This window comes from Ruditapes philippinarum, unplaced genomic scaffold (assembly GCF_026571515.1).
Source record: "Ruditapes philippinarum isolate M1 unplaced genomic scaffold, ASM2657151v2 ctg1277_1_1_1_1, whole genome shotgun sequence".
NCBI classification, from domain to species: domain Eukaryota; kingdom Metazoa; phylum Mollusca; class Bivalvia; order Venerida; family Veneridae; genus Ruditapes; species Ruditapes philippinarum.
In genome coordinates, this window is record NW_026860440.1 from 76,098 (window position 1) to 97,373 (window position 21,276).

The 21,276-nt window shown below is 33.0% G+C and overlaps 1 protein-coding gene across 1 annotated transcript; it reads right to left on the reverse strand.

Moving 5' to 3' along the window:
- Positions 1–7,137: 7,137 nt before the first annotated feature.
- LOC132760084 (runt-related transcription factor 1-like) lies at positions 7,138–21,074 on the reverse strand. The gene is made up of 3 exons (XM_060751976.1): positions 20,579–21,074; positions 8,664–8,777; positions 7,138–7,371 (listed from the first exon to the last, which is right to left on the reverse strand). The coding sequence occupies exons 1-3, from the start codon at positions 20,949–20,951 to the stop codon at positions 7,163–7,165; spliced, it is 696 nt and encodes a 231-aa protein (XP_060607959.1). The 5' UTR covers positions 20,952–21,074; the 3' UTR covers positions 7,138–7,162.
- Positions 21,075–21,276: the final 202 nt, after the last annotated feature.

Here is a 21,276-nt window from a genome sequence, read left to right on the forward strand (position 1 = left end):
ACATCTTTCTTTAATTGTAAAAAATAATAATTATTGGGTTGTCCACGAAAATAAAACAATGCAACATGATTAAAATAAATTTTTGCTCGGAGCAGGCCATACAGTAACGTTTAGAAAAGAAAAAAGTACCCCAGCAAATCTTCAAAAAATTATTGGCAACTTTTCATGGAGCGTTCAAATTAAATAATGTATACATTCACTAATTGGGTGATTTTACAAATTAATTTGGTATTGGGTTTAAAGGGGATATATTAAAATTAATGTTTTAGACTGTGGAAAGTTTTCTAATAGTGCGTGTTGGTGTTGACATTCTAATAAGCGAAGTTTCTGTGATCTCCTGTTGGCCTACTTTACAAAACGGTCCTAAAATTATATTTGAAATCATAAAAAACATTAGTCCGCAGATTGCAGTTCTGGAGTTATTTGTATGTGTGCACATTTATCAATTGACAATTAATCTGTAATATTTATCTATAGTTATCTGTAGTTATCTGTAGTTATCTATAGTTAAATGTATTTATCTATAGTTATCTGTATTTATCTATAGTTATCTATAGTTATATGTATTTATCTATAGTTATCTGTAGTTATCTATAGTTATATGTATTTATCTATAGTTATCTGTAGTTATCTGTAGTTATATGTATTTATCTATAGTTATCTGTAGTTATCTATTTAGTTATATGTATTTATCTTATAGTTATGCTGGTAGTTATCTGTAGTTATATGTATTTATCTATAGTTATATCTGTAAGTTATCCTAATAGTTATATGTATTATCTATAGTTATCTGTAGTTATCTTATAGTTTATAAAGTGTGTTTATCTATAGTTTTATCTGTAGTTATCTATAGTTATATGTATTTTATCTATAGTTTATCTGTAGTTATCTCATAGTTATTCTGTAGGTCACTCAATTAATCTGTTAATATTTTATCTATAGTTATCTGTAGGTCATCAATTAATCTGTAATATTTTATCCTATAGTTATCTGTAGGTCATCAATTAAATTCTGTAAATATTTATCTATAGTTATATGTAGGGTCATCAAATTTAATCTGTTAATATTTATCTTTAGTTATCTGTTAGTTATCTAATAGTTATCTTTAGGTCATCAAGAGTTTTACCCATGTTCTTCCTGTCCACGTGTTCTTTGGGCAAAAACAAGAATAGATGTTAAAAAAGGTTTTCTTGGAAAAAAGCAGGGGGATTTTTTAAAATTCAAAAATTTTATAAATTGGGGACACCTTTTTTTTTAAAGTAAAATGTTTTTTTAAACTTCTTTTTTAGAAAAATTAAAATCCAATTTTTTTAAATGTAATTTTGGTTAAACGTTGTTTGTTTAATTCATGATTAATGATTAATGATGATGATGATGATGATTGATAATGATTGATGAACGATCATCATGATGATCAATGTAAAAAGCTGAAGATCTCTAAAAAATTAAATATTCTTCAAAACCATTACAATTTCAAAACGAAGTTATATAAACCATATTACAAAATAACCATGCATTTCATATTGATTATTGTTCGTTTTTATATAATCACGATTCTTTGTTAATATGAAACATTTAAATGTCAACGATAAGCAACTGTTTAGAAGCGATATTCATCATCTAAACATAGAAATATTAATGTTTATTTCAAAACATGTTTTACGTTTTAGTATACAGAAGTTTGAATTTTGCTGTTACTCACTGTAATATATTAATATTATATATTTTTATTACGGGCAAAGTCGTCCATTAAGATGAACTTTTTCGGTTTTTGTTTAAAAAACAATTTATTACAGGGTTTTCCCCTGTAAAAAAATCCCAAAAAATCATGTAAAAAAAATAGCTTTCCCAAATTTCGCTTTTGGGGGTGTCACAAGAAAATGGTGACATAAAGAGGAAACTGGGCCGTGCCCACGAATTTTCTTGGGTTTATACCTTTTAATTTTAAACAAAGGTCATACTTCCAATTTTACACTGAACATAATTATTGAACCCTAACCAAGCTGGATGCGGAAAATTATTGAACTTAAGTCCACCAAACATTAAAAACCAAAGCTGTAAGGCATTTCCCTTTGGGGGTCTGAAACCATCTTTGGAAAAGCCCCAAAATTTTAAAAAATGGGGATGGGGAAATCCATTAAAAACCAAAAAGGCCCATTATCAAAATTTCCGGGTTCACGAAAATTTTGATTTTTAAATTCGAAATTTCCGGGGTTTTGGGGCCCCAAAAATTTTAAAAACACAAAAAAAACAATTTCAACTTTTAAAAAACTTCAAGGGGTTTAAAAATTTAACTTTAAAAAAGGGCACCCAATTTTAAAATTAAAAAATAAAATGTACATGAAATTGAAATTTGTGATTTGATTTTTTTAAAACGGGGAAATTAATGGAAATGAAATCATTAAAAACGTGTTTTTGGGCCCTTTTTAGGCTTTTTTTTTGAAAAAAGGCTTTTATCATAGAAATTTTTTTCATGTAACCAACTTGTGTTCTTCTAAAAACTTTAAAATAAAGTATGGCTCAAAGTCAAAAAATGACCCTGTCCTGAGATTTCTTACTTTAAAAATAGATTATATTAATAAAAAAAGGGAATAGAAAATTGTTTGGTTTTCTGGGAAATAAAAATATTTGGAATAATTGCCATTGGTATAATGCCAAAAGGTCCCAAAAATGTCCCCTTCCCAAATTGAGGTCGACAAGTTTACCCTTAGCCCCTTTTGTAAAAACAGAAACTTTAAAAATGTTCTTTCTCAGAAACAACATGGGTTATTTTAAAAATTAAAATTCTTTCCCCAGTTTAGATTTTTTTGGGGGAACAAATATAAGGGCCCTAAAGACTTTCGGGGGGACTAAAATTTTTTTTTTTTATTCTTTTTTTAAGGGGGCCTACGTTAAAGATGGGGCCGGGACAATAAAATTTAGCGTAACAATAAAACATTGGGTTTATTATTTTTTAAATGTTACCCCCGATTTAGGGAAAGCTAAAGACCATTTAAAGGGTCCGTTTTTAATTTTTTGAAAAAATACTTCAGTTTGTGTTGCAGTTTTAAATATTGAGAAAATAAGTAAACGAAATTTGACATGGATTTGGCATTATATTTTCTTTCAACTTGCTTTATGGCGGATGACATAGATGTATGGTCGAACTGTGTAACGTGTTCTGAAAGCATTGTGAAAGGATAATGTTGAAATGTCAATGGCGTTATACATGTGATCAGTAACGGCATGTAGAAGTATATCGTTACGCCACATTGTACTGTCTATATGACAAATGAAATTATATCTGTTCTGTGCTACACTGCCCTGCAAAATTGAGGACATGACAATTATTTTTGGCTAATAAACAAGTAACAAATGTCATTTTTATCATATATATTTTAATCATTTACATCACAAAGGTGTAATAATACAGTATGGAATTTAGGAACTAAAATACCATTTTGGTTGGACTTCAAGTTTGAAATGTAGCTAAGTTTCTATAAAATATAGTTTTCAGTTAAGGAAAAAATGACAAAATGTGTTTTAAGTAAAGAAATAAAGGTAAGGACAATTGATAATTTGTATCAAAAAGTCATGGGACAGTCATGTATTCAAAAGATTGTTGTTGAAAAACAACGTACCTTGAAAACTATTTTATATAACATGTGCAGATCAAATCTTCTGCCGCAGAGAGGATAATTCTATAGCTTGTAAGTTTAAATTCTTAATTGAATTACCTCCCTTAGATATAAATAATTATAATAAAAAAATGGCGGGGGGAAACAACCAAAATTGTGCTACGAAAGGTTCTAATTCAGCTTACCTTTTAAGGGAAAGGATTGTTGTTTTAATTTTTCAAAATACCCAAAAAAAATATTTATGTTTGAAAATCGGTTTATTTTCATTTTATTTGAGTGAGTTTCAGTGGATTCAGTATAATTTCATTTTATTTCGATAAAATGGAAAAAATAATTAAAACAACATTCATATCATCAGAATGGAATTCAACAATATCTTTAATTATTCACGTAAACGGGACACAACGTTACTGACTATTGCACAAAAAATATAGAAAATATCAAAAGAAAAACGCCAGTATACCATTATTTCTCTCAAAAAAACAACAAACAAACACATGACCGTTTGTAAATAATGATGAAAAAACAACAAATATGAAATGATGTTTAAACAATGTAAACTTTTCAAACATACAAAAATGATTTTCCCCCTTGTTACGTAAAATATCGAAGGCAATCAACAGAGAGTAAAATCCTACCTATTTTCCTAAAACTTATTATAGTATGTCCGGCTTTTTTTTTTAAAAAATTTTATTACTAACATAAGCAAATTAAACAAACGAGCGCGCGAGCAAGAGTGAGGGCGATCAGAGAAAGAGCGGGTAAAAAATTCCATACAAAACTGGTAAATAAAACTCGGGACATTAACGTTTTTTATCCGGAGAAATAAGGGAAACAAAAAAAAAAGTTTAGGCAACATAGATTGGAAAAAAGGGTCAAAAATAGGTTTAAAGAAATGCCGCAGAAAAAAAAAAAACTTTAAAGTTTGCGCATGGAGCGGCGCACAAATCCCTGTTTTTTTTGTCCAATTTCATAAAAAAAACACCTTTTCAACCCATAGCACCCAAAGGAATCAAGTGACTTTATAGCAAAAAATAAAACTTTTAAACAATCAATTTAAATAGAAAAAATAAAACAGCTTAAAAGATCTATAACAAGAATAATTTTTTGAATCTTCCCTAGAATAGGATCTAAAAAAGACATTAATTGCAAAATCGAAAGGCAATTCACAGCGCCCGATTGATGAATATAATAAAAGGACTATAATTTATTATAGACTGGATCTCCGGGTTCAAATACTACGTAATTAATCGGGCTCGCCAAAAACCATGGACAATTAACAATAATGCTTTTGGGCGAATAAAATGTTATAACAAACATATTAATATAACATGCAAATGGCTTCATTTCTCTTTGGTGACACCATCTCGTTGGTTAAGAGAGATTAAACTTACTTTCATCCTCTGCACTTAACGCAAATAACATTTTCCAAAGCAGAGTAACATATGGAAATTTTGCCATGTTTCTTCAAGAAATCATGACCGTCCAAATATTTTTTAAACGTCAAAATGAGCATGTAATCAAAGTTCAGAAGTGGGCCTAAAGCCTGTTCACTTAAACAGTAATCAATTATCAACTAACACTTTAAAAAATGTATAAATAAGTGGTATCCGATGTAAAATTTCTATCATGCTTATTTTCAATATGGCCGCCACACATTACCATTGTCGCCATTGTTTCGTCCACGTGGTGGAGAGTGACCAGGGGCGTCGTGGAGTGGTGATTGATTCGTCTGCATTTCTGTATGTTGGTTCCTATCATCTTCACGAGGCTGTAATGGCGCACTCTCAAGCGCAAGTCTCGATGTTGGCGACAGGAGAGGTCTGTCCATTCTCATTTGTTTAATACCATTGACCGGGAGGGCGGCACCATCAATGTCATTTGGGCGGCTGAGACTTATGTGACCGGGTCGGGTCTAACTACTTCCTAGAAAATTTCAATAGGGTATTCGGCATTGCCGGTTTCCCGGTAAGTAAATGACTGTTTCTTGGGAATTTTTGGGGGCAAACGAACCACCGAGCCGTAAAAATGAGGATAAAAGGGAATCCCGATGATAATTTTGGTGGGACAAACCGTGTAATCGTAAAATGAAAAGACCGAAGAGAGAAGACGCGTGTTCATTGGGGCTGGATATATCAGATGAACAACAATCGGAAGGTGTATGCGTTTGAACCAGGCGTTAGATAATGTTGAAAGGTCGACCTTTCTTCCACTAAAAATTTGCAAGAAATTTGAACCCTTGTACTAGGGAATGGCGAACAGATAATATAGAACTGGGTTTAGATGAGTGGTTCTGGAAAATAAGGGTTTTGGAATTCTTTTTCCCGGGTACCCCGGGGTTTTCCTGCCGTTGTTGAAATGAAAAACCGGGGGCGGTAAACATGAAAAAACAGACTAAAACTACCCGGATACCCCAGGTTCGAAAAAGCCGATAACCAAGACGATGTGTTTTGGCAGTAAGAAGCCCGACGGGTTTAAGGGGAAAGTGACGTCCTTTTTTGGAGTCAAAGGGGGGACCTTTTCAATTTTGATTTCTTAAATGAGGCTTGTAAGGCGAGCTTCAGAAAATCCATTTCCCGGGGGCGAAAAATCTTTGACCCTGTAAAAAGAACAATTTTACATTTTTATGAAATGACTCTCACATATATTCAGAAAAAAAATTAAAAAATTTAAAAAAAAATTAATTAAAATTTTTTTTAAAAAGAACAATAAAAATTTATTAGGGTTTAGTAGAATTTTGTACATATACAAAATATAATAATTTACGAAAAAAGAACAGGCACCTTGTCATTAAAAACCCCAAAAAGTGGAAACAAAAAGATTTTCTGGGGTTTTGAAAAAAGAAAGAACAAAGAACAAACAAATTTTATTTTTTAGAATTTTTTGACCCGTTTTGGCAGTACGAGTTAAAATTACCAAGAAAAATTTGGTATAGGGTAATTAAAAAAACCCCGTGGGGTTTGTGGGCAAAAGGATTGGGGATAAGGGTTTTTTTGATGGAAACATTTGGGTTTCTTTTTGTGTATGGAGTTTTGGAGTGAACTCGAAAAACTCCCCACGGACTTCCTTCTGTTATCTGGAAAATATAGAGAATTTTATTTAATATACATCAAACAATCTTTTTTGTAGCATATGTAATTGTATAAACATCATTATATTTTAAAGGGACTCAACTGAGTTATTTTTTGTCATGATGTGACAATAAATAATACGTCAATATTAATGTTCGATAGGTCTAGATCAATAACTAGTACTGTGCAAAATTTCTGAACATTCGCCCACTTCAACAATAATAGCACATAAAATACGTTTTTCAATTTATTTCTGGGTATATTTCTTAATTATCTTTTGCATATCTTTCTGTATCGAGTGTCCAAGCTGATCGATGTAAAAAATTCCAATGTTTTGGACCATAGTGAAGTCTTTAAGTCTTATTTTCTTTGAGTGTTAACTGGCATGGTCACAGTTAAAAGTCACGTTGTTATGTGAAAAGTGAATTCTTGTATATGCTTTTTATTTTTCGCGTTATCACTTTGATTGTTATTTCATTTACCTGTTGCATGAAATCCATTTGTATCTGCCGACGGAACGAGAATGCGTCTGTTGTCTGTAGCTTGCGTACTTCGTCGGAGATGCTCGAGTTCTACCGACGGTGGAAATCGTCGGCTATCACATAGAGGATCGGTGTGGGGTCTCTCCATGGGCATGTCAAGAGGCCCTCGGTGGATAATTCTGCGGTCATCTGTGCGCAATTCTAAAAAGGTAAAAAAAATACACTTTTGGTAAGTTGCTTTACACTGTTGCCAATTAAACATGACTGGTTTGTTAAAATAATGTAAATTGTGACATACGTGTGTGTGAGATTTTGCTATTTCGCGTTAAAGAAAAAAAATCAAACGATATTTAAAGTTCTCAATAGATACCACTCGACATACATCATTTAAAAAAAAATCTTCATAGAAAATTTATCTTTTTGACCTCATTTCAAGAAAGCCTACGCTTTCAAATTAAACCTCTTAAAAATGTCGATATAAAGATCTTTCTTAGGAAATTATTGTTTCAAAAATGCATTAAATAACCGCCTCTGTATCGTTGTATTCTTTCATTTATATTCTTCCTTTAAAAAGTGAGCAGACGACATGGAGGACAATAATACATTTTTCTCAGAAATAGAATCATCGATACTTTTCCAGGTTAATCCTGTTTCTATTATAATGTTGTCACGTGACAGACGCCCACGTGACGCTTACACAATTCAACATTGAAGTGTGTGGGATCGGATAAAATCTTGTTTTAGGTAACCTTTAAGATCTTGCTATATTAATATATTTTCACCATATATTACTTAATATTCTTAGGTAATTTGAGGCCAATCCTTAAGAAATTAGTCTTCACATCTTAGTCGCCGTTTTCTAAAGACGTTTTCACAGCCCGTGGGTTTAATGCCGCTTATTTCAGCCCGAAAAAATTTCTATTCTTGCGGAGAGAAAAATGCACATTGCGGCCATTAAACTGCATCAGTGTTAATTTTTAACACAAACTTGCAGAAAGGTTCAGTGTGTTTTTATTTTCTTTGCGAAGATTTTATGGGATTATTATAAGCAATGCAGAGTCAATTATTCACTTGTGAATTTTACTGCCTCTTTCGTCGGGTAATTATCACAGAAAATCTAAAGATTTCCCTTGCCTTAGGACAAATTCTGCTTACATTTGAAAAGCGCAGTTACAAAACGATTTCAACGAAAACAAAATTCTAAAGCTATGCATAACAGGGAAGTCAAGTAACTTATGATTAAGTGCATTTGTATTTGCAATTCCCCTCCCACCAATTTATTAACAACCATCATTGCTACCCCCGTATATCGCCCATTAAATAAGCCCTCAGTCACCGTTTGGCCTAGACATTTCTTATACAAGTATAAATGTTACTTTTTACTTTTTTTGTCTTCTATTATACTTTAGAACCTGTTTCTATAAATAGTTCTCCGCTTGAGTGACAAAGGGCGAATCGGAAAAATAAAGATATATATACGAGTGCGAACTTACTAGTTTTACTTCTGGCCTCACGGGGCCCGTCCACTGTCACTTTGATGGCCTTTGTGTAGGTGGTGATCTGAGGTGGGTGAGTGGCCACAATAATTGTCAGGGTGAAACTTTTTCCTGAAAAAAGAAGAGGAATCGAATTGTAAACATAGATATCACTATTTCTGTCCTTCAGACATTAAATTAGCTATTGATACCAAGTATGGTATTATATTGTGCACATTGGATTTTGATAATTAATTTAGTTGCAGTATGTCCGTTTACATATGATATTTGTCCGTTTACATATGACATTTGTCCGTTTACATATAACATTAGATGATGATATGATCTTATCTATCATATATAACATTAGATATACAGGATACAAAACAACTTGTCGGCTCATATTCGTGTTTGTATCTTTACTTGTTTAAGATAATATTTACATGTATCGATACTTTGTCATGATTTGTTTTTGGATATTTTGTTTAATATATTTGCATGTTTAAGATAATTTTTCAAGTATTGATACTTTGTTTAAGAAAATTTATTTTCATTTATAATTTGCAGGGATGAAATACGTTTAGTTCTGTTTGTTTGTTGTTGTTTTTTTCCTCATTTCTTTTATCTGTTTTCCACAAGAATGTGCGCGCTCATACAATCAAAATCGTGCATTCATTATCGCCAAAGGTACAGATAAATTCTTTTTGTATCAGAGTAAGAATGGATAACTCATCGTTAACCCTATTATCCTACACTGATTCATAACTAGCATCAACCGACAAAAATCACACCTTGACCGTGTCGAAATTCCTAAAGAAAAACAAGGGTATGGCCGTGTCAAGGCCATGTTATTTGTAACACAACGCCTACGCAAATGTTTATTCGCACTATTTCATTCATAATCTTGAACGTTTGCTCCCCGCTACCGAGTAAGATATGCCAAAAATAAGTCACGTCGGGTACCATTATAATCTATTACTGGTACCTTATCTGTTAAGCGCCACTATGTTATGATATTAAGACTTTGAGAACCAGATAAGCTTCATTCATAAAGTACACACATCAGCGCATTGGTATGCGGGTTATATATACATGAACTGACTGTAGTATAACCTTTGAACCTGGGATTGTTAATAGCGTTTGAAATTGACAAATAACTTAGATATCTAGAATATTTGTAGACGACAAATTTGATTTACTATCGCCAACCGTTTCGTTTTAAAGCGTAAACCAGTTAATTCATAATTTAAATGACAATTTATTTGCGTCGCTTAAATGATTTTAAAAAATCGCCAGAAGATGGCGGAAACACCGCACTGCAATTTAAAATGTTAAAATCAAATAGGCATAGGATAAATGAACGTGAAAATAATAATGTATATCAATTATGAAATGTATAACAAGCTTTAAAATTTGTATTAACTGTAAGCACAGAGAGGGAAAGTTGTGGTTTTTTCAAACCAACAGCTGTTCCGTACTTTGATTAATGTCTATGTACTTAATGCCTTGTACAAGTGTAGATCTACGTTTAGCACCAAAGTCTCGCTCGGCAGGAATAGAAAACACGAAAGAAACCTTGCTGAGTTCCTGAATAATTTAAGCGAATTTGGTTTCAAATTGTTTATACAAATTGACAGAAACGAGTTTCAGCTTCGTGGTCGTATGTTTTGTTATAACACGTGCGGGTCCATTGAAAAATTGGGGTCGTAAACTTTTTCAAATTAACGAGCTTTTAAAACAGTTTAATAGGCTAAAGATTACAGAAAGGAAAAATCAAGCACTCCGAGGGTACATTAATCGGTGTGATTGGGTAATCGGTTTTCTAATCAGAAAAGAGCAAAACTTTAGTAATTCGTTCATAACGCCTTTAACTTCGAAATCTCATTAAGCCATCGATTAAAGATTTGGTTCAAACAATCGTACATATTTTTTCTCTTTAGATTCGATATTATTACACAAATTCTTCGACTCTATCGCCATCTTAAAGCACCACGAAGTCCCAAAGAATAAAAAAATCATTTTTGTCCACCTTAGCGTTATTCGACATTGAATCATTAGGATTCAAGCTTGGAAAAAAAATCGATCTTTAAATGAGTTATTCATTTAATTCATTATATTTCGAGACAGAAAAAAAATCATGATATATGCCAAGAGAAAAGAACTGACTTAAAACAAAATGACAGACTATCAAATTAGGGCAATTTAAACGGATAATTTAGGAGAAATGATTTCCCTCTTGTTAACAAGAAAGACGGGCTTGGTCCTGTTGTATAAGAAATCAGATTAGAAATTGCTGAGTCGGTTATTTTAAAGATATGACCACGTGCTATTTGAGGTCAATTAAATGTTTAAATAATATGACTCTTTAGTCAAAATCTTTAAAAAAAATGCAGTAAACGTGTACTTTCAAAATAATTGTGTCCTACGGTTTAAAGAATTTTACAATAAACATGTTGTGTCGGCTTCTATTAGGTTTGAGAATAAATCTAATGCTTTAGTTAAACATTATTTGTAAAGAAAACTTATTTAAACCAGTCTCGAGCCCGATCCCTGGAACTAACAAGTACTAGCGTCATATTAGGAAACATGGTCGGAACCCCAGTAAGACTCAGACTAGTGACCCCACAATTCCTGGGTTGAGAGGCACAAGCCTTTACCACTAGGCCACAACCTATTCATCATTGCGTCGATACTTATTTATATTTCATAACGTTTTCTTGTTCCTAAACACGCATGAAATTGTGTGATTATATACCAGTATTATGTAATAAAGTTGTTAGATGCATGAAACACAATAAAGTAATTATTATTGCGCATGTATAACACAAATCCGTCATTCTATTTATATTTACACGCCCATTAACGCATGTTTCCGCGAATTCTTGCATTTCCCGGATTTATTATCGTGAGAAAATACATGACAAGTATTTTAATTACCGTAAAGTGTCTCAATTACCTACGTCCGCATACGTAAATGACAGCTACGTTAAAGCAGCAAATAAACCAGAAGAAATTTTCTACGTAAAAAACGTCAGAATTAAGTGAAGCGTGTAAAAGAAGTGCGTTGCGGTCGTTAACGCGCGCGGAGACAATTTCACGTGACACGCGGCAAATCTTCTGGTGACACATAATCATGATTTTATTACTAGTTTCGTTGAACCCGACTTTTGACAAAAATTGACCAATCGTGAACTCTAAATATGTGACTAATTACTAAACAGTCATGTTAATTTGACACTTGCTAGTAAACAAGGCATCAGTATATACATTAAAAACAATTTTTATGAATTTCCATAAAGGCCAAAGCAATGTATAATTTGTTTTCTAGATAATATGATGAGCAAATTACGGCCCTGTCGATTAAAAAAATAAATTAATATGCAACACTGGTTATTTATTTATTTATTTATTTATTTACATATTTTTTTCTTTTTTAGTATTTAATCATTTGTTATAACGGCAGTTGAATGCACAGTGTGGTTTATTTTGTAAAGCAATTCGAAGAATGTTTTCTTTCCGTTTAAATAATCAAACATTCATCTTTTTGTTGTATGCTACTGTGAAATTTAACACACGGAAACGTTTTTGTCTAAAACCTTCCTACAGATGAAAACACGGAAATTGTGATTCTATAAAATTTCCTCATTATTTCGTTATTATTGCTATACTGAATGACAGAGAAAATGATACAAGTAAATACTAAGAAGACAGATGATAAGTGATGATGTTGATGATAAATCATGATCGATTATGATAATAGAAGATAAAAGAAGGGAGGTGAATAAAAATAAAGACTATCAATATTCCGATAACTTCCTCGATAATGATGATTACGGTGGTGGTAGTGATTATGGTGATGATGATGATGTGATGATGATGTCGTTAATGATGATGATGACGACGACGATGGTGATGATTATGATGATGATGAGGCTGATCATGATAACGACGATGATGATGATGATGACACTAGAAGTGATGTCAATGAAGATGATGATGATGTATTTTAATTTACTTGTATAAGATTGCAGAATGACAATGGTTATCGTAATAACGTTGATTTAAATTTAGACAAGTGATGGCAGATGGACATCATTGTACAGAAAATATCAAACACCACATTATAATATGTTCATTGTTGTGTATCGCTCTTTGTTACACCATTATTATTCTATTGCTAGTGTATTACTTCATATATATAACCTGCTAATAAAGTAAAGAATGCGTCTATATAGAATACCTTAAATTCTTGACATATCTAAAAAGTTGACAATACCTTTTGTGAACAATAAGATCAATAAGTTAATCATGTTTGGCGAATTCTTGAACTTTAATACATAATTATATAACTTCACTATAGTACGGACGTATTAAAATTTAGGTAGGCCAAATATTTGCAATAGCATGGTATGAACTAGTCAATAAATGTGATATAAACCTGTATTAGTCATTTCCTATATCAAAACTTGGCCTGAAACTGCCGGACAAAGAAAATATCTAACAAGACAAACTTTTCATACAAAGGCACAGGTTTAAAGAAACAATTTTGCCCGTTTTGACATGGGTGCACTTCCGAAACTAAAAGCTCCTTAAGTTTATATACTTTTCTGTTCTATTCCTAGCAGAAAGAAAAGAAGATTTTATAAAAAAAAATATTTTTTACGATCGAAAATTACCTATTTTTCACATACATGTATTCTGCATTTTCGAAGTGTTCTTTTACTTTGGCAACAATAAACTGTCTTGATGACTTTTTTCTTTAGACTTTAAAGAAAGGATTGTTCGGCAGTTATTTGTGCATATCTGACCCCGTACTAAGTTTTTACCCATTGTAATGTTTATACCGTAAAGCTAATCATGTTTTAGTTTCAGTTTTACCATTAAACAGGAGCGACTTCAGTTATATGTATGAAGTACTGTTTGTCTGTTTATCAAACAAAGGAAACAAGCCGAATTAGTCAAGGAGATAAATGATAATTGGTCAATATGGACAAATATTACGACATGCCGTAAAACAACTGGCACCAATTTATGTAATGAAACAACTTTATATTGGGTGTAACATCAACACTTTAGACGGGCAAATTTCGACTCATTTACATGCCTGTGGTCAGTGATTGACCATTGTAATCCCCGGACAATGTAACAATGTGAAGATGGACCACCTCAATAAGTGGGAGGGGGTAATTACTTTAGAATGTAACAACGGTATGCCAAATACTAGTAACAGTAATTTTCAACTTCTGTAGTTTTCTCCTGGTAAATGTTAAGAATATTTGACCGCCATCACGTTTCTAAAACACAATGCATTTGATAATGTCTGGCGTGATTCCCGTGAATCCATATACAACTAATCTACCATAAACCGCATACTTTGTTCTAGCAGACGACTTTTCCGTTGAACTTTGCCACAAACCCAAACTGAGGTTATTTTTTCGATACAGCATAATATTTTCATGAACTACTTTACTAAAACCACACGTTTCCGTGGTCAACCGATGCTAAAAATAATGCCGAAGATTAGACCTATATTGGTTTTTGGTTTAATTTTGTAAATATTGACAAAAAATGGGGAATGCTCCTTGTATTTCAAGGTACATTTGTCCCTTTTGGAAAGCCATTTTGGTGTACCAAAATAAATTGTAAATGTTTTTTTTTTTTTTTTTTCAAGAAAATGCTTGAAAGACAGCCAGGGATAAAACATATTATTTTAAACAATCGAGTTTGTGTAATCAATTAATTATGCAATTTGGCAATCGAAACCGGAAGTTTGATTTCTTTCATTCTCTAATAGTGTCAATTTGTTAGGATAGGCATAAATATTCAGCCACAGGTCAGCCACAGATAGTTCCATTCATCTCCTTATCTTAAACATCAATTTGATTCGGCGGCAAACCTACTTTCCCTAAATCAGTTCCAATTAATTGTGGCACGACATTTTACGCGTGATATCAACGGTTCTGTTCTGAAAACATATTTCAGCAAAGCATCGCTGTCGAGAAGAAACCCCACCTTTAACAAATCTTTATCTTAACGGATTGTTCGAATCATAGAGAAACATATGGTATTCTGTCTAAAACAATAATCTTCTAATTTCTCTTGTAAAACAACACACGCTTTCATAATTGATAAAAATTATTGATTCCCATTATGCACCCTGCCGAAAAAAAATGGTTAATGCTTTTATTTTTTTAATTGACGTCTTGCCTCGTCTATGAAATAACTGATAAAGATGGCTTTGTGTGTTTCCCTTGTTATTTCCTTGTTTAGAACGCAGAAGTTAGAAATAGAAAAAAAAGTATTTCAGTCGGCTTCGATTTCCATAAGACGAATTAACATCAAAACTCATTTTAATTGTCAATTTGATTTTTAATTAGATAGTTATAATTTTGTAGACATGAAAAACGACCGTCTGCTGCTGGAGACCGGCAAATATTTGTCAAGCTTTTTCCAGGCGCGTGCGGAATTCATATTAATACTTTAAAATCAAGCAATATACAAAAAAGAAGAAAAGAACCGAAGGTTAGATTTTATTGAAATACAATGACGAAGCAGTTCGAACAAAGACGCAGTTAGTAAGCGAAGCGCAAAACAACAAAACTACAAAGTAATAGTGACTTTGTTTATACCACTCCTGAATCCCAAAACAGCAGACGACAGTATTTGAACAAGTCCGCAGACGACAAAGGACAAGATTTTCTTCGCGAAAGGTATAAAAACACATTTAATTTGATTAAATAACAACTTCAAAACAGGATCATTTATGAATGTAAAGCAATAAACGGAAAATTGTTTTTTGTAATGATGGGGAGATAGAAAGTCAAAGATTTTACAATGTTTTTGTATCATACATGTATATACAGTGGGTGATGAAAGATGCTTTGTAGCCCTTTTTACAGTTTGGCCTTTATAAAGAAAGAAGTTTTTTTCTTTGCATGATGCAAAATATAATTTAATTGCTTGTTTATCCTAAATATCTTATCCAGTCCGATATCTGACAATGTAAACAACTTTTTTCCGTCTGGTAACCTATATTGAAATAAGCCGGTTAAAAAACTATTGTTCGGGAAATGCTGGTTTATTCAGAAGACTAAATGTCTGAAGCTTAAAATAATTACAGATTTCATTTGGAAATCGACAAACTATAAAAAATAAATGTAGCAGACCGATTTGTATTAGCAGACAGATTAGCAGACGACAGCCAGTGAGTCTAAGTTCGTGACTTGTTTAGCTTATATACAACAGCAGTTACAGTACTTAGTGCAGCGTTGATAGAATTACATACCTCTGAATTCTAGCAGAGAAAATAATAGATTTACGACATAATAATACTAACGTTATAATGCTTCTCACGAGAACAGTGTATAACTTCAGTAAGACACCTGCACATTTAGAGTGTTTTGTACAATTTAAAGTAAACCACCAAGCGATTGGTACTTCAATGCCGGAAAATATTCTTGATAAATTACTCACTAAAACTATACACTTACGAACTAATTGCGACCTCTTTGACACACATTTCGTTCATGACACGAATGTCAACGCATAAAAGAAAAGAAACGGGTCTTTTTTTATCCGAAAATAGGAATACGTGCGCCTTTTCTTATATTTGCAGACAACACTTCATTACACGAGTTGAACTGTCGAACTAATGGTTGAACGTGCATATTAATCTACGTAATCGTTTTAAGTTACTTTTGACGGACATACATTTTCCTCTTTCAAACAAAGCAAACTTTGGCTATATTTTAGTTTATTTTGTCTCCGTGCGTTCAATCCTATTGTTGACAGACGAGAATAATTCAAGCTTAGCAAAATGCTTTTTTTTATTCGAGACTTTTTATTTCAGCTTTCAGCCACTACAATACTCGGGCAGATTGCTCATTGAAAGTCAAAATCTGAATTAGATAGAAAAACGTCATAATGCGAGATGCAGAAAGTTTTAAAAATCAAATTTCATTACCATGTTTTGAATTAACTTAATAAAACCTCTGGCCAAATTGCAGGATTCCGCGTTATTTTATGTGCCCAATGTTCCAGGGTTCACCGCATTAACCATAAACCTCCCAAAGCGCGTGCCACCCGCGTGCGCCTCAATTTTCCGGCAAAGAACACAAAACAAATTGTACATTAGCGGAGCAGACGACACTGAATGCTAATAAGAATGCACGGGCGCATAATGCACATCGGAAGGAAAAATACAATTATGTCGCCAAAGCTTTCAAGAATACAGAAACATTAATGAGGTAACATAATAACGGACGGATCTAACGTAGCTTTCACAAATCTATATTGTTCAAAATGATCCAAAAATGCTTAAATGGCCTGTACATTTAGAAATAAGCTTAATTAAAGACAAGATAGAATCGCTGTTCACTCTGCACATTACTATAAAAATCCCTAGTATTAGTAAGTCGCACGTGTTTGGTTATTGAAATTTCAAGCATTTTCGTGTTTTCTTTTGTTGCTATTTTCAGTTTATTTTGGTTTTAACTGGCTTCGTTATTTTTTAGACTGTCTGACCTAAAGTTAAAAGTTTTACGCGTTTGTCTGAGAAAAACGAACTCGTGTATGTGCTTTATAAAACTGACGCCACATCCATACATTAATTATCCATTCTAAATAATACAGTTTACTGTAAGATGTCTTTTTTATTTATATTAAATTATAGCCGGTGTTTTACCGACCACCCCCGTTCCCCCAAAATTATGCGCTTTGGGCGCACTATGTCAGGTAATATAAGCTTATCTATATTGTATGGAACTGACAACGATGAAATAGTTCAAGCAATTGTGTATGTCTGTGGCAACCGTGGTCTGCTGCATGACCGCCATATTTGTTCTGACGGTCAAATTACAAAGTCCTTAAGCGTCGTGTTTTTGGGACGTTGGTCCGTATTTCCTGGCATTCTTCATTTTTGAACCATGACAGTCTCGCGACTCCATGACAACCCAGCTCACGTGCTGTAAAATAGCACGGTAACCAAGGCAAGCACGTGTCCATGTCAAATTCCGCCATAAAATTCACAACATATTGTTGTAAACCCCTAAGCTTAATGCATCTTTCTTCAATTTCCCCCACAACTTCAATGCCCTCAAACAATGTGACAGCCGGGTGAATATCGAATTTTGTGTCTTTAAGGAAAAAAATGTGGCGAAAAGACCCTGTTATTAAGCCTTTGTTTGAGGTTAATTTTATTGGTAAAAACTAGCATTTGGTTCCAGCGTTTTGGGTTATACGATCACGAAGAAGTCGGCTTTGGATTCTTTGTTCCACAAGAACCCATTGTGGAGGTTTAATGACGGCAGATTATGAGTTTTCTAAGGAAATATTCAAATTAGCGTTCTATCATAATAATTGCATCTTTCAAAACGAAATGAATTAAGCCCCGTTGATTATTGATTTTTTTTCAAACATTCAATCCTGAAAAGCATCTTGATATGGCTTGGCTATTATTAACATTTTTAACAATAAGCGGGGAAACATAAAAAATAAGAAAGTTAATAGCATATCTTAAACCAGACTGACAAAGAAATATTCAGATTATTCTTTTCCTGGGGAAAATAACACAATGCTAATCACTTATTACTCAGCGGCATCCCACAACCTTGATAAATATCTAGGTGACCATGTCATAAAAATCACCAGTTAAATCTTTAATTTGTAGGTACTACTTTTTATCCGGCCTACGCATTACCGTATTTGGGCATGTTTACTATAAGTTCATTGATAAAGCTAAACGTAGTAAAATTGACCTTGTAAATTACCTGTGTGACGTCACACTATTTACACACCTGTAAACCAATCAAAAGTTAGCTAGTGTAAAGCGTAATTGCACTCATAAAACATATAGACTACAGATGTTAAGCGTTCAAATTAACTTTATTATGCAACTGTCTGGCGAATATTACTTGGTGTTTTAAGTTAATGCGCATTTAGAAAAAAGTATGATAGCCTTGTTTAGGAAAGTTTAAATCGTTGAGAAATCGTAGTCTGGTAACGGAATCATTGTAAAGTAGCATTTTACGCAAATCAAAGTTTCCACGAATCAAACATATAAATGTAAAATTTCCAATTTCACAAAGATTGATGTTTAACTAAGCTTGCTAGGAAAACTATCTATATATATAGACAAAATTATATAAATACTATAAGTGTAACTGCACTTGATGTATACAGCCAAACTTAAGTATTTCATATTATGATAAACACATCGATGGTTCTTAAAAATAGTCTCCTTAGTAACATTGATATTGATAGAGATTATGAAGAAGATGATCATGACGATGTTGGTGGTGGTGATTTTAACAACAATTCAATATTACGTTCGACCGCTAAATTACAAAAAATAATGGTTTGGAATGCCGGTTGCGCGCTCATTTTGAAAAATAAAGTAACACAAAAGCTGCACCAGGTCATAATTATTAAATATATAAGATATGAACTTTCTTTATGTTTCTATCAGTCAGTAACCTATTAGTGTATATTTAATTGTAAATTAATACGCAATATCATATTAGCTACTGAGACATAGAGTGACGTACGTCGCGCGCGCGCTGTCTGCCTGCGGCAATTATGCAAATTAGAAAATAATAAGTACATGAAAATACGGGGAAAATTAACGAACTTCCACGTATATAATTAATTGCGAAATACCGATGTATAAAACCCTAATGACGGCAAGATTGATAGACCTAAGCGTTAGTTTATGATATTGTTTACGGTATACTCACATGATGTTTTTTTAACGTTCGTGTTTTTCACTTTGTATTTGAGACACGAAGTGAATTATATTTAAATTACAGACATACCAATTAACATATACAGAAAACATGTCCCCTTTTCTTCTGAAGTAAAAACAATGCTGTAAGTGTAAACATGTAAGGTCGAAATTGACGTATCCGAATATGAAATTACGTAAGCAGATCTTAAGTACTGATAAAGGTCTTTTTGAGTTCATTAGGGGCCATCAGTAGGATGTTAATACAGATTATTATCTCGATTTACAGAACGTCCCTTGTATATGTGCATATATATAACTCAACAACAACATGTACACAACTATCAAAATATGTACTTCTTGAACCGGTGATACAGTAAAAAAGCAACCGTGACTGTATTATGTCACTGAGTACAATAATTTGGAGAAAAAAAACCAAGAAAAATAATAATGCTATATATTTAAATGATCGTATTTAAGATATGGTGGCTAAATTATCTATAAAAAGACGGAAAATAAATCAGTTATTTTGTAGATTCACCTGAGGGTGTTACTTAAATCAAAAATATACCAATTAAAACCGTGCTACATGTTGTTGTTTTAGTGCGTTCTGAATCAGGATATAGACGCAATACGGATGTATGTGTCACTGTTATATACGTGAAGATTTGATATCTACTATAATACTGTATACTGTCGTCATACTTTCACATGTTAAAACTTTCTAATCCCAAATTTGGAAACTGTTATTAACATGCACATCTTTTAAATACAACGGCATCTGCTTCACATTCGGGGCAATTTTCTATGTTTACTAATAGGAGGGTCAGATAAAGAGTTATAGAGTTTTAATACTAGTACAATTTACATAGTTTCGTTACCACTATTTTTAAACCACATTATATTACATTTCATTGTACATTTAACCACTCCTCATGTTTACAAGTTTAAGTCTGATCTAATCGTTCAACCATACCATTCAACACTGGGTGGTTTATGTGTATTTGTCGATTTAATCTCGCCCTATATCTAAAAGTACGATTACCATGAGCCTTGCCTCTATCACCCCTGGGTCGTTTCGGTTTTGAGTCTTTAATAAGTGTTAAGATACAATTAGTACTGAATCATTTCCTATTTTAGCTTCACTGATTTAACGAATATTGTGAAAAAGTAGTATCTGTAACAAAGAGTTAAGTAAAATGTACTGACTAACCTCTGCCACTACGGCCTACGAATCGAAGATCGTTGAATTTAGCCATTTGGTTCTTCATATATGCTGTACTATTCCTCAGTTCCCCAGTATAATTTTCATCATTTCCACAAGCTATTGTCACTTTAGTTCCATCTTTAATTTCTCCAAGAGCTATCACTTTGAATGGCACTGGTAGGGTCTTGTTCGATCTCCAGTGCGACGGCAGTTTCGTACACACAAAGTTTGGGCTCCCTGTCCTCACCAGCTCGCCTGAATGTTCCCCGAGGACGGAGCTCAAGCTCTTGTCCCCAGGGAAGACGTCCACTTGGCTCATCGTCGCATGTGGATTTTCGGTGAACGGAGTTAAACCGTTCAAATCTGCCGGTAAATGCATGCGGTTAATAATTTAGTAAACACACTTATTTCAGTTAAAACTTTTACTATGTAGTTCGGTTTAATACAACCGATATCGAGGATTGCGGTTTTATGAATGGTTAGAAATATTAACTATGTTGGTTTTTACACCGAGGGCACTCCTTCCTTATGATTGGCTAACTGACTCAGCGTGTTCGCTGAGGTGAATCGATATTACTACGCGTCGCGTATTTTTTATCGCCTCGCTATCTTGCGTAGGTATATGTTAATATTACGGCTTAAATGCGTTAATCGTTTAAACCAAGCTGCTAATCAGCGTATGTCCATCGAGTGCTATTTCCGTA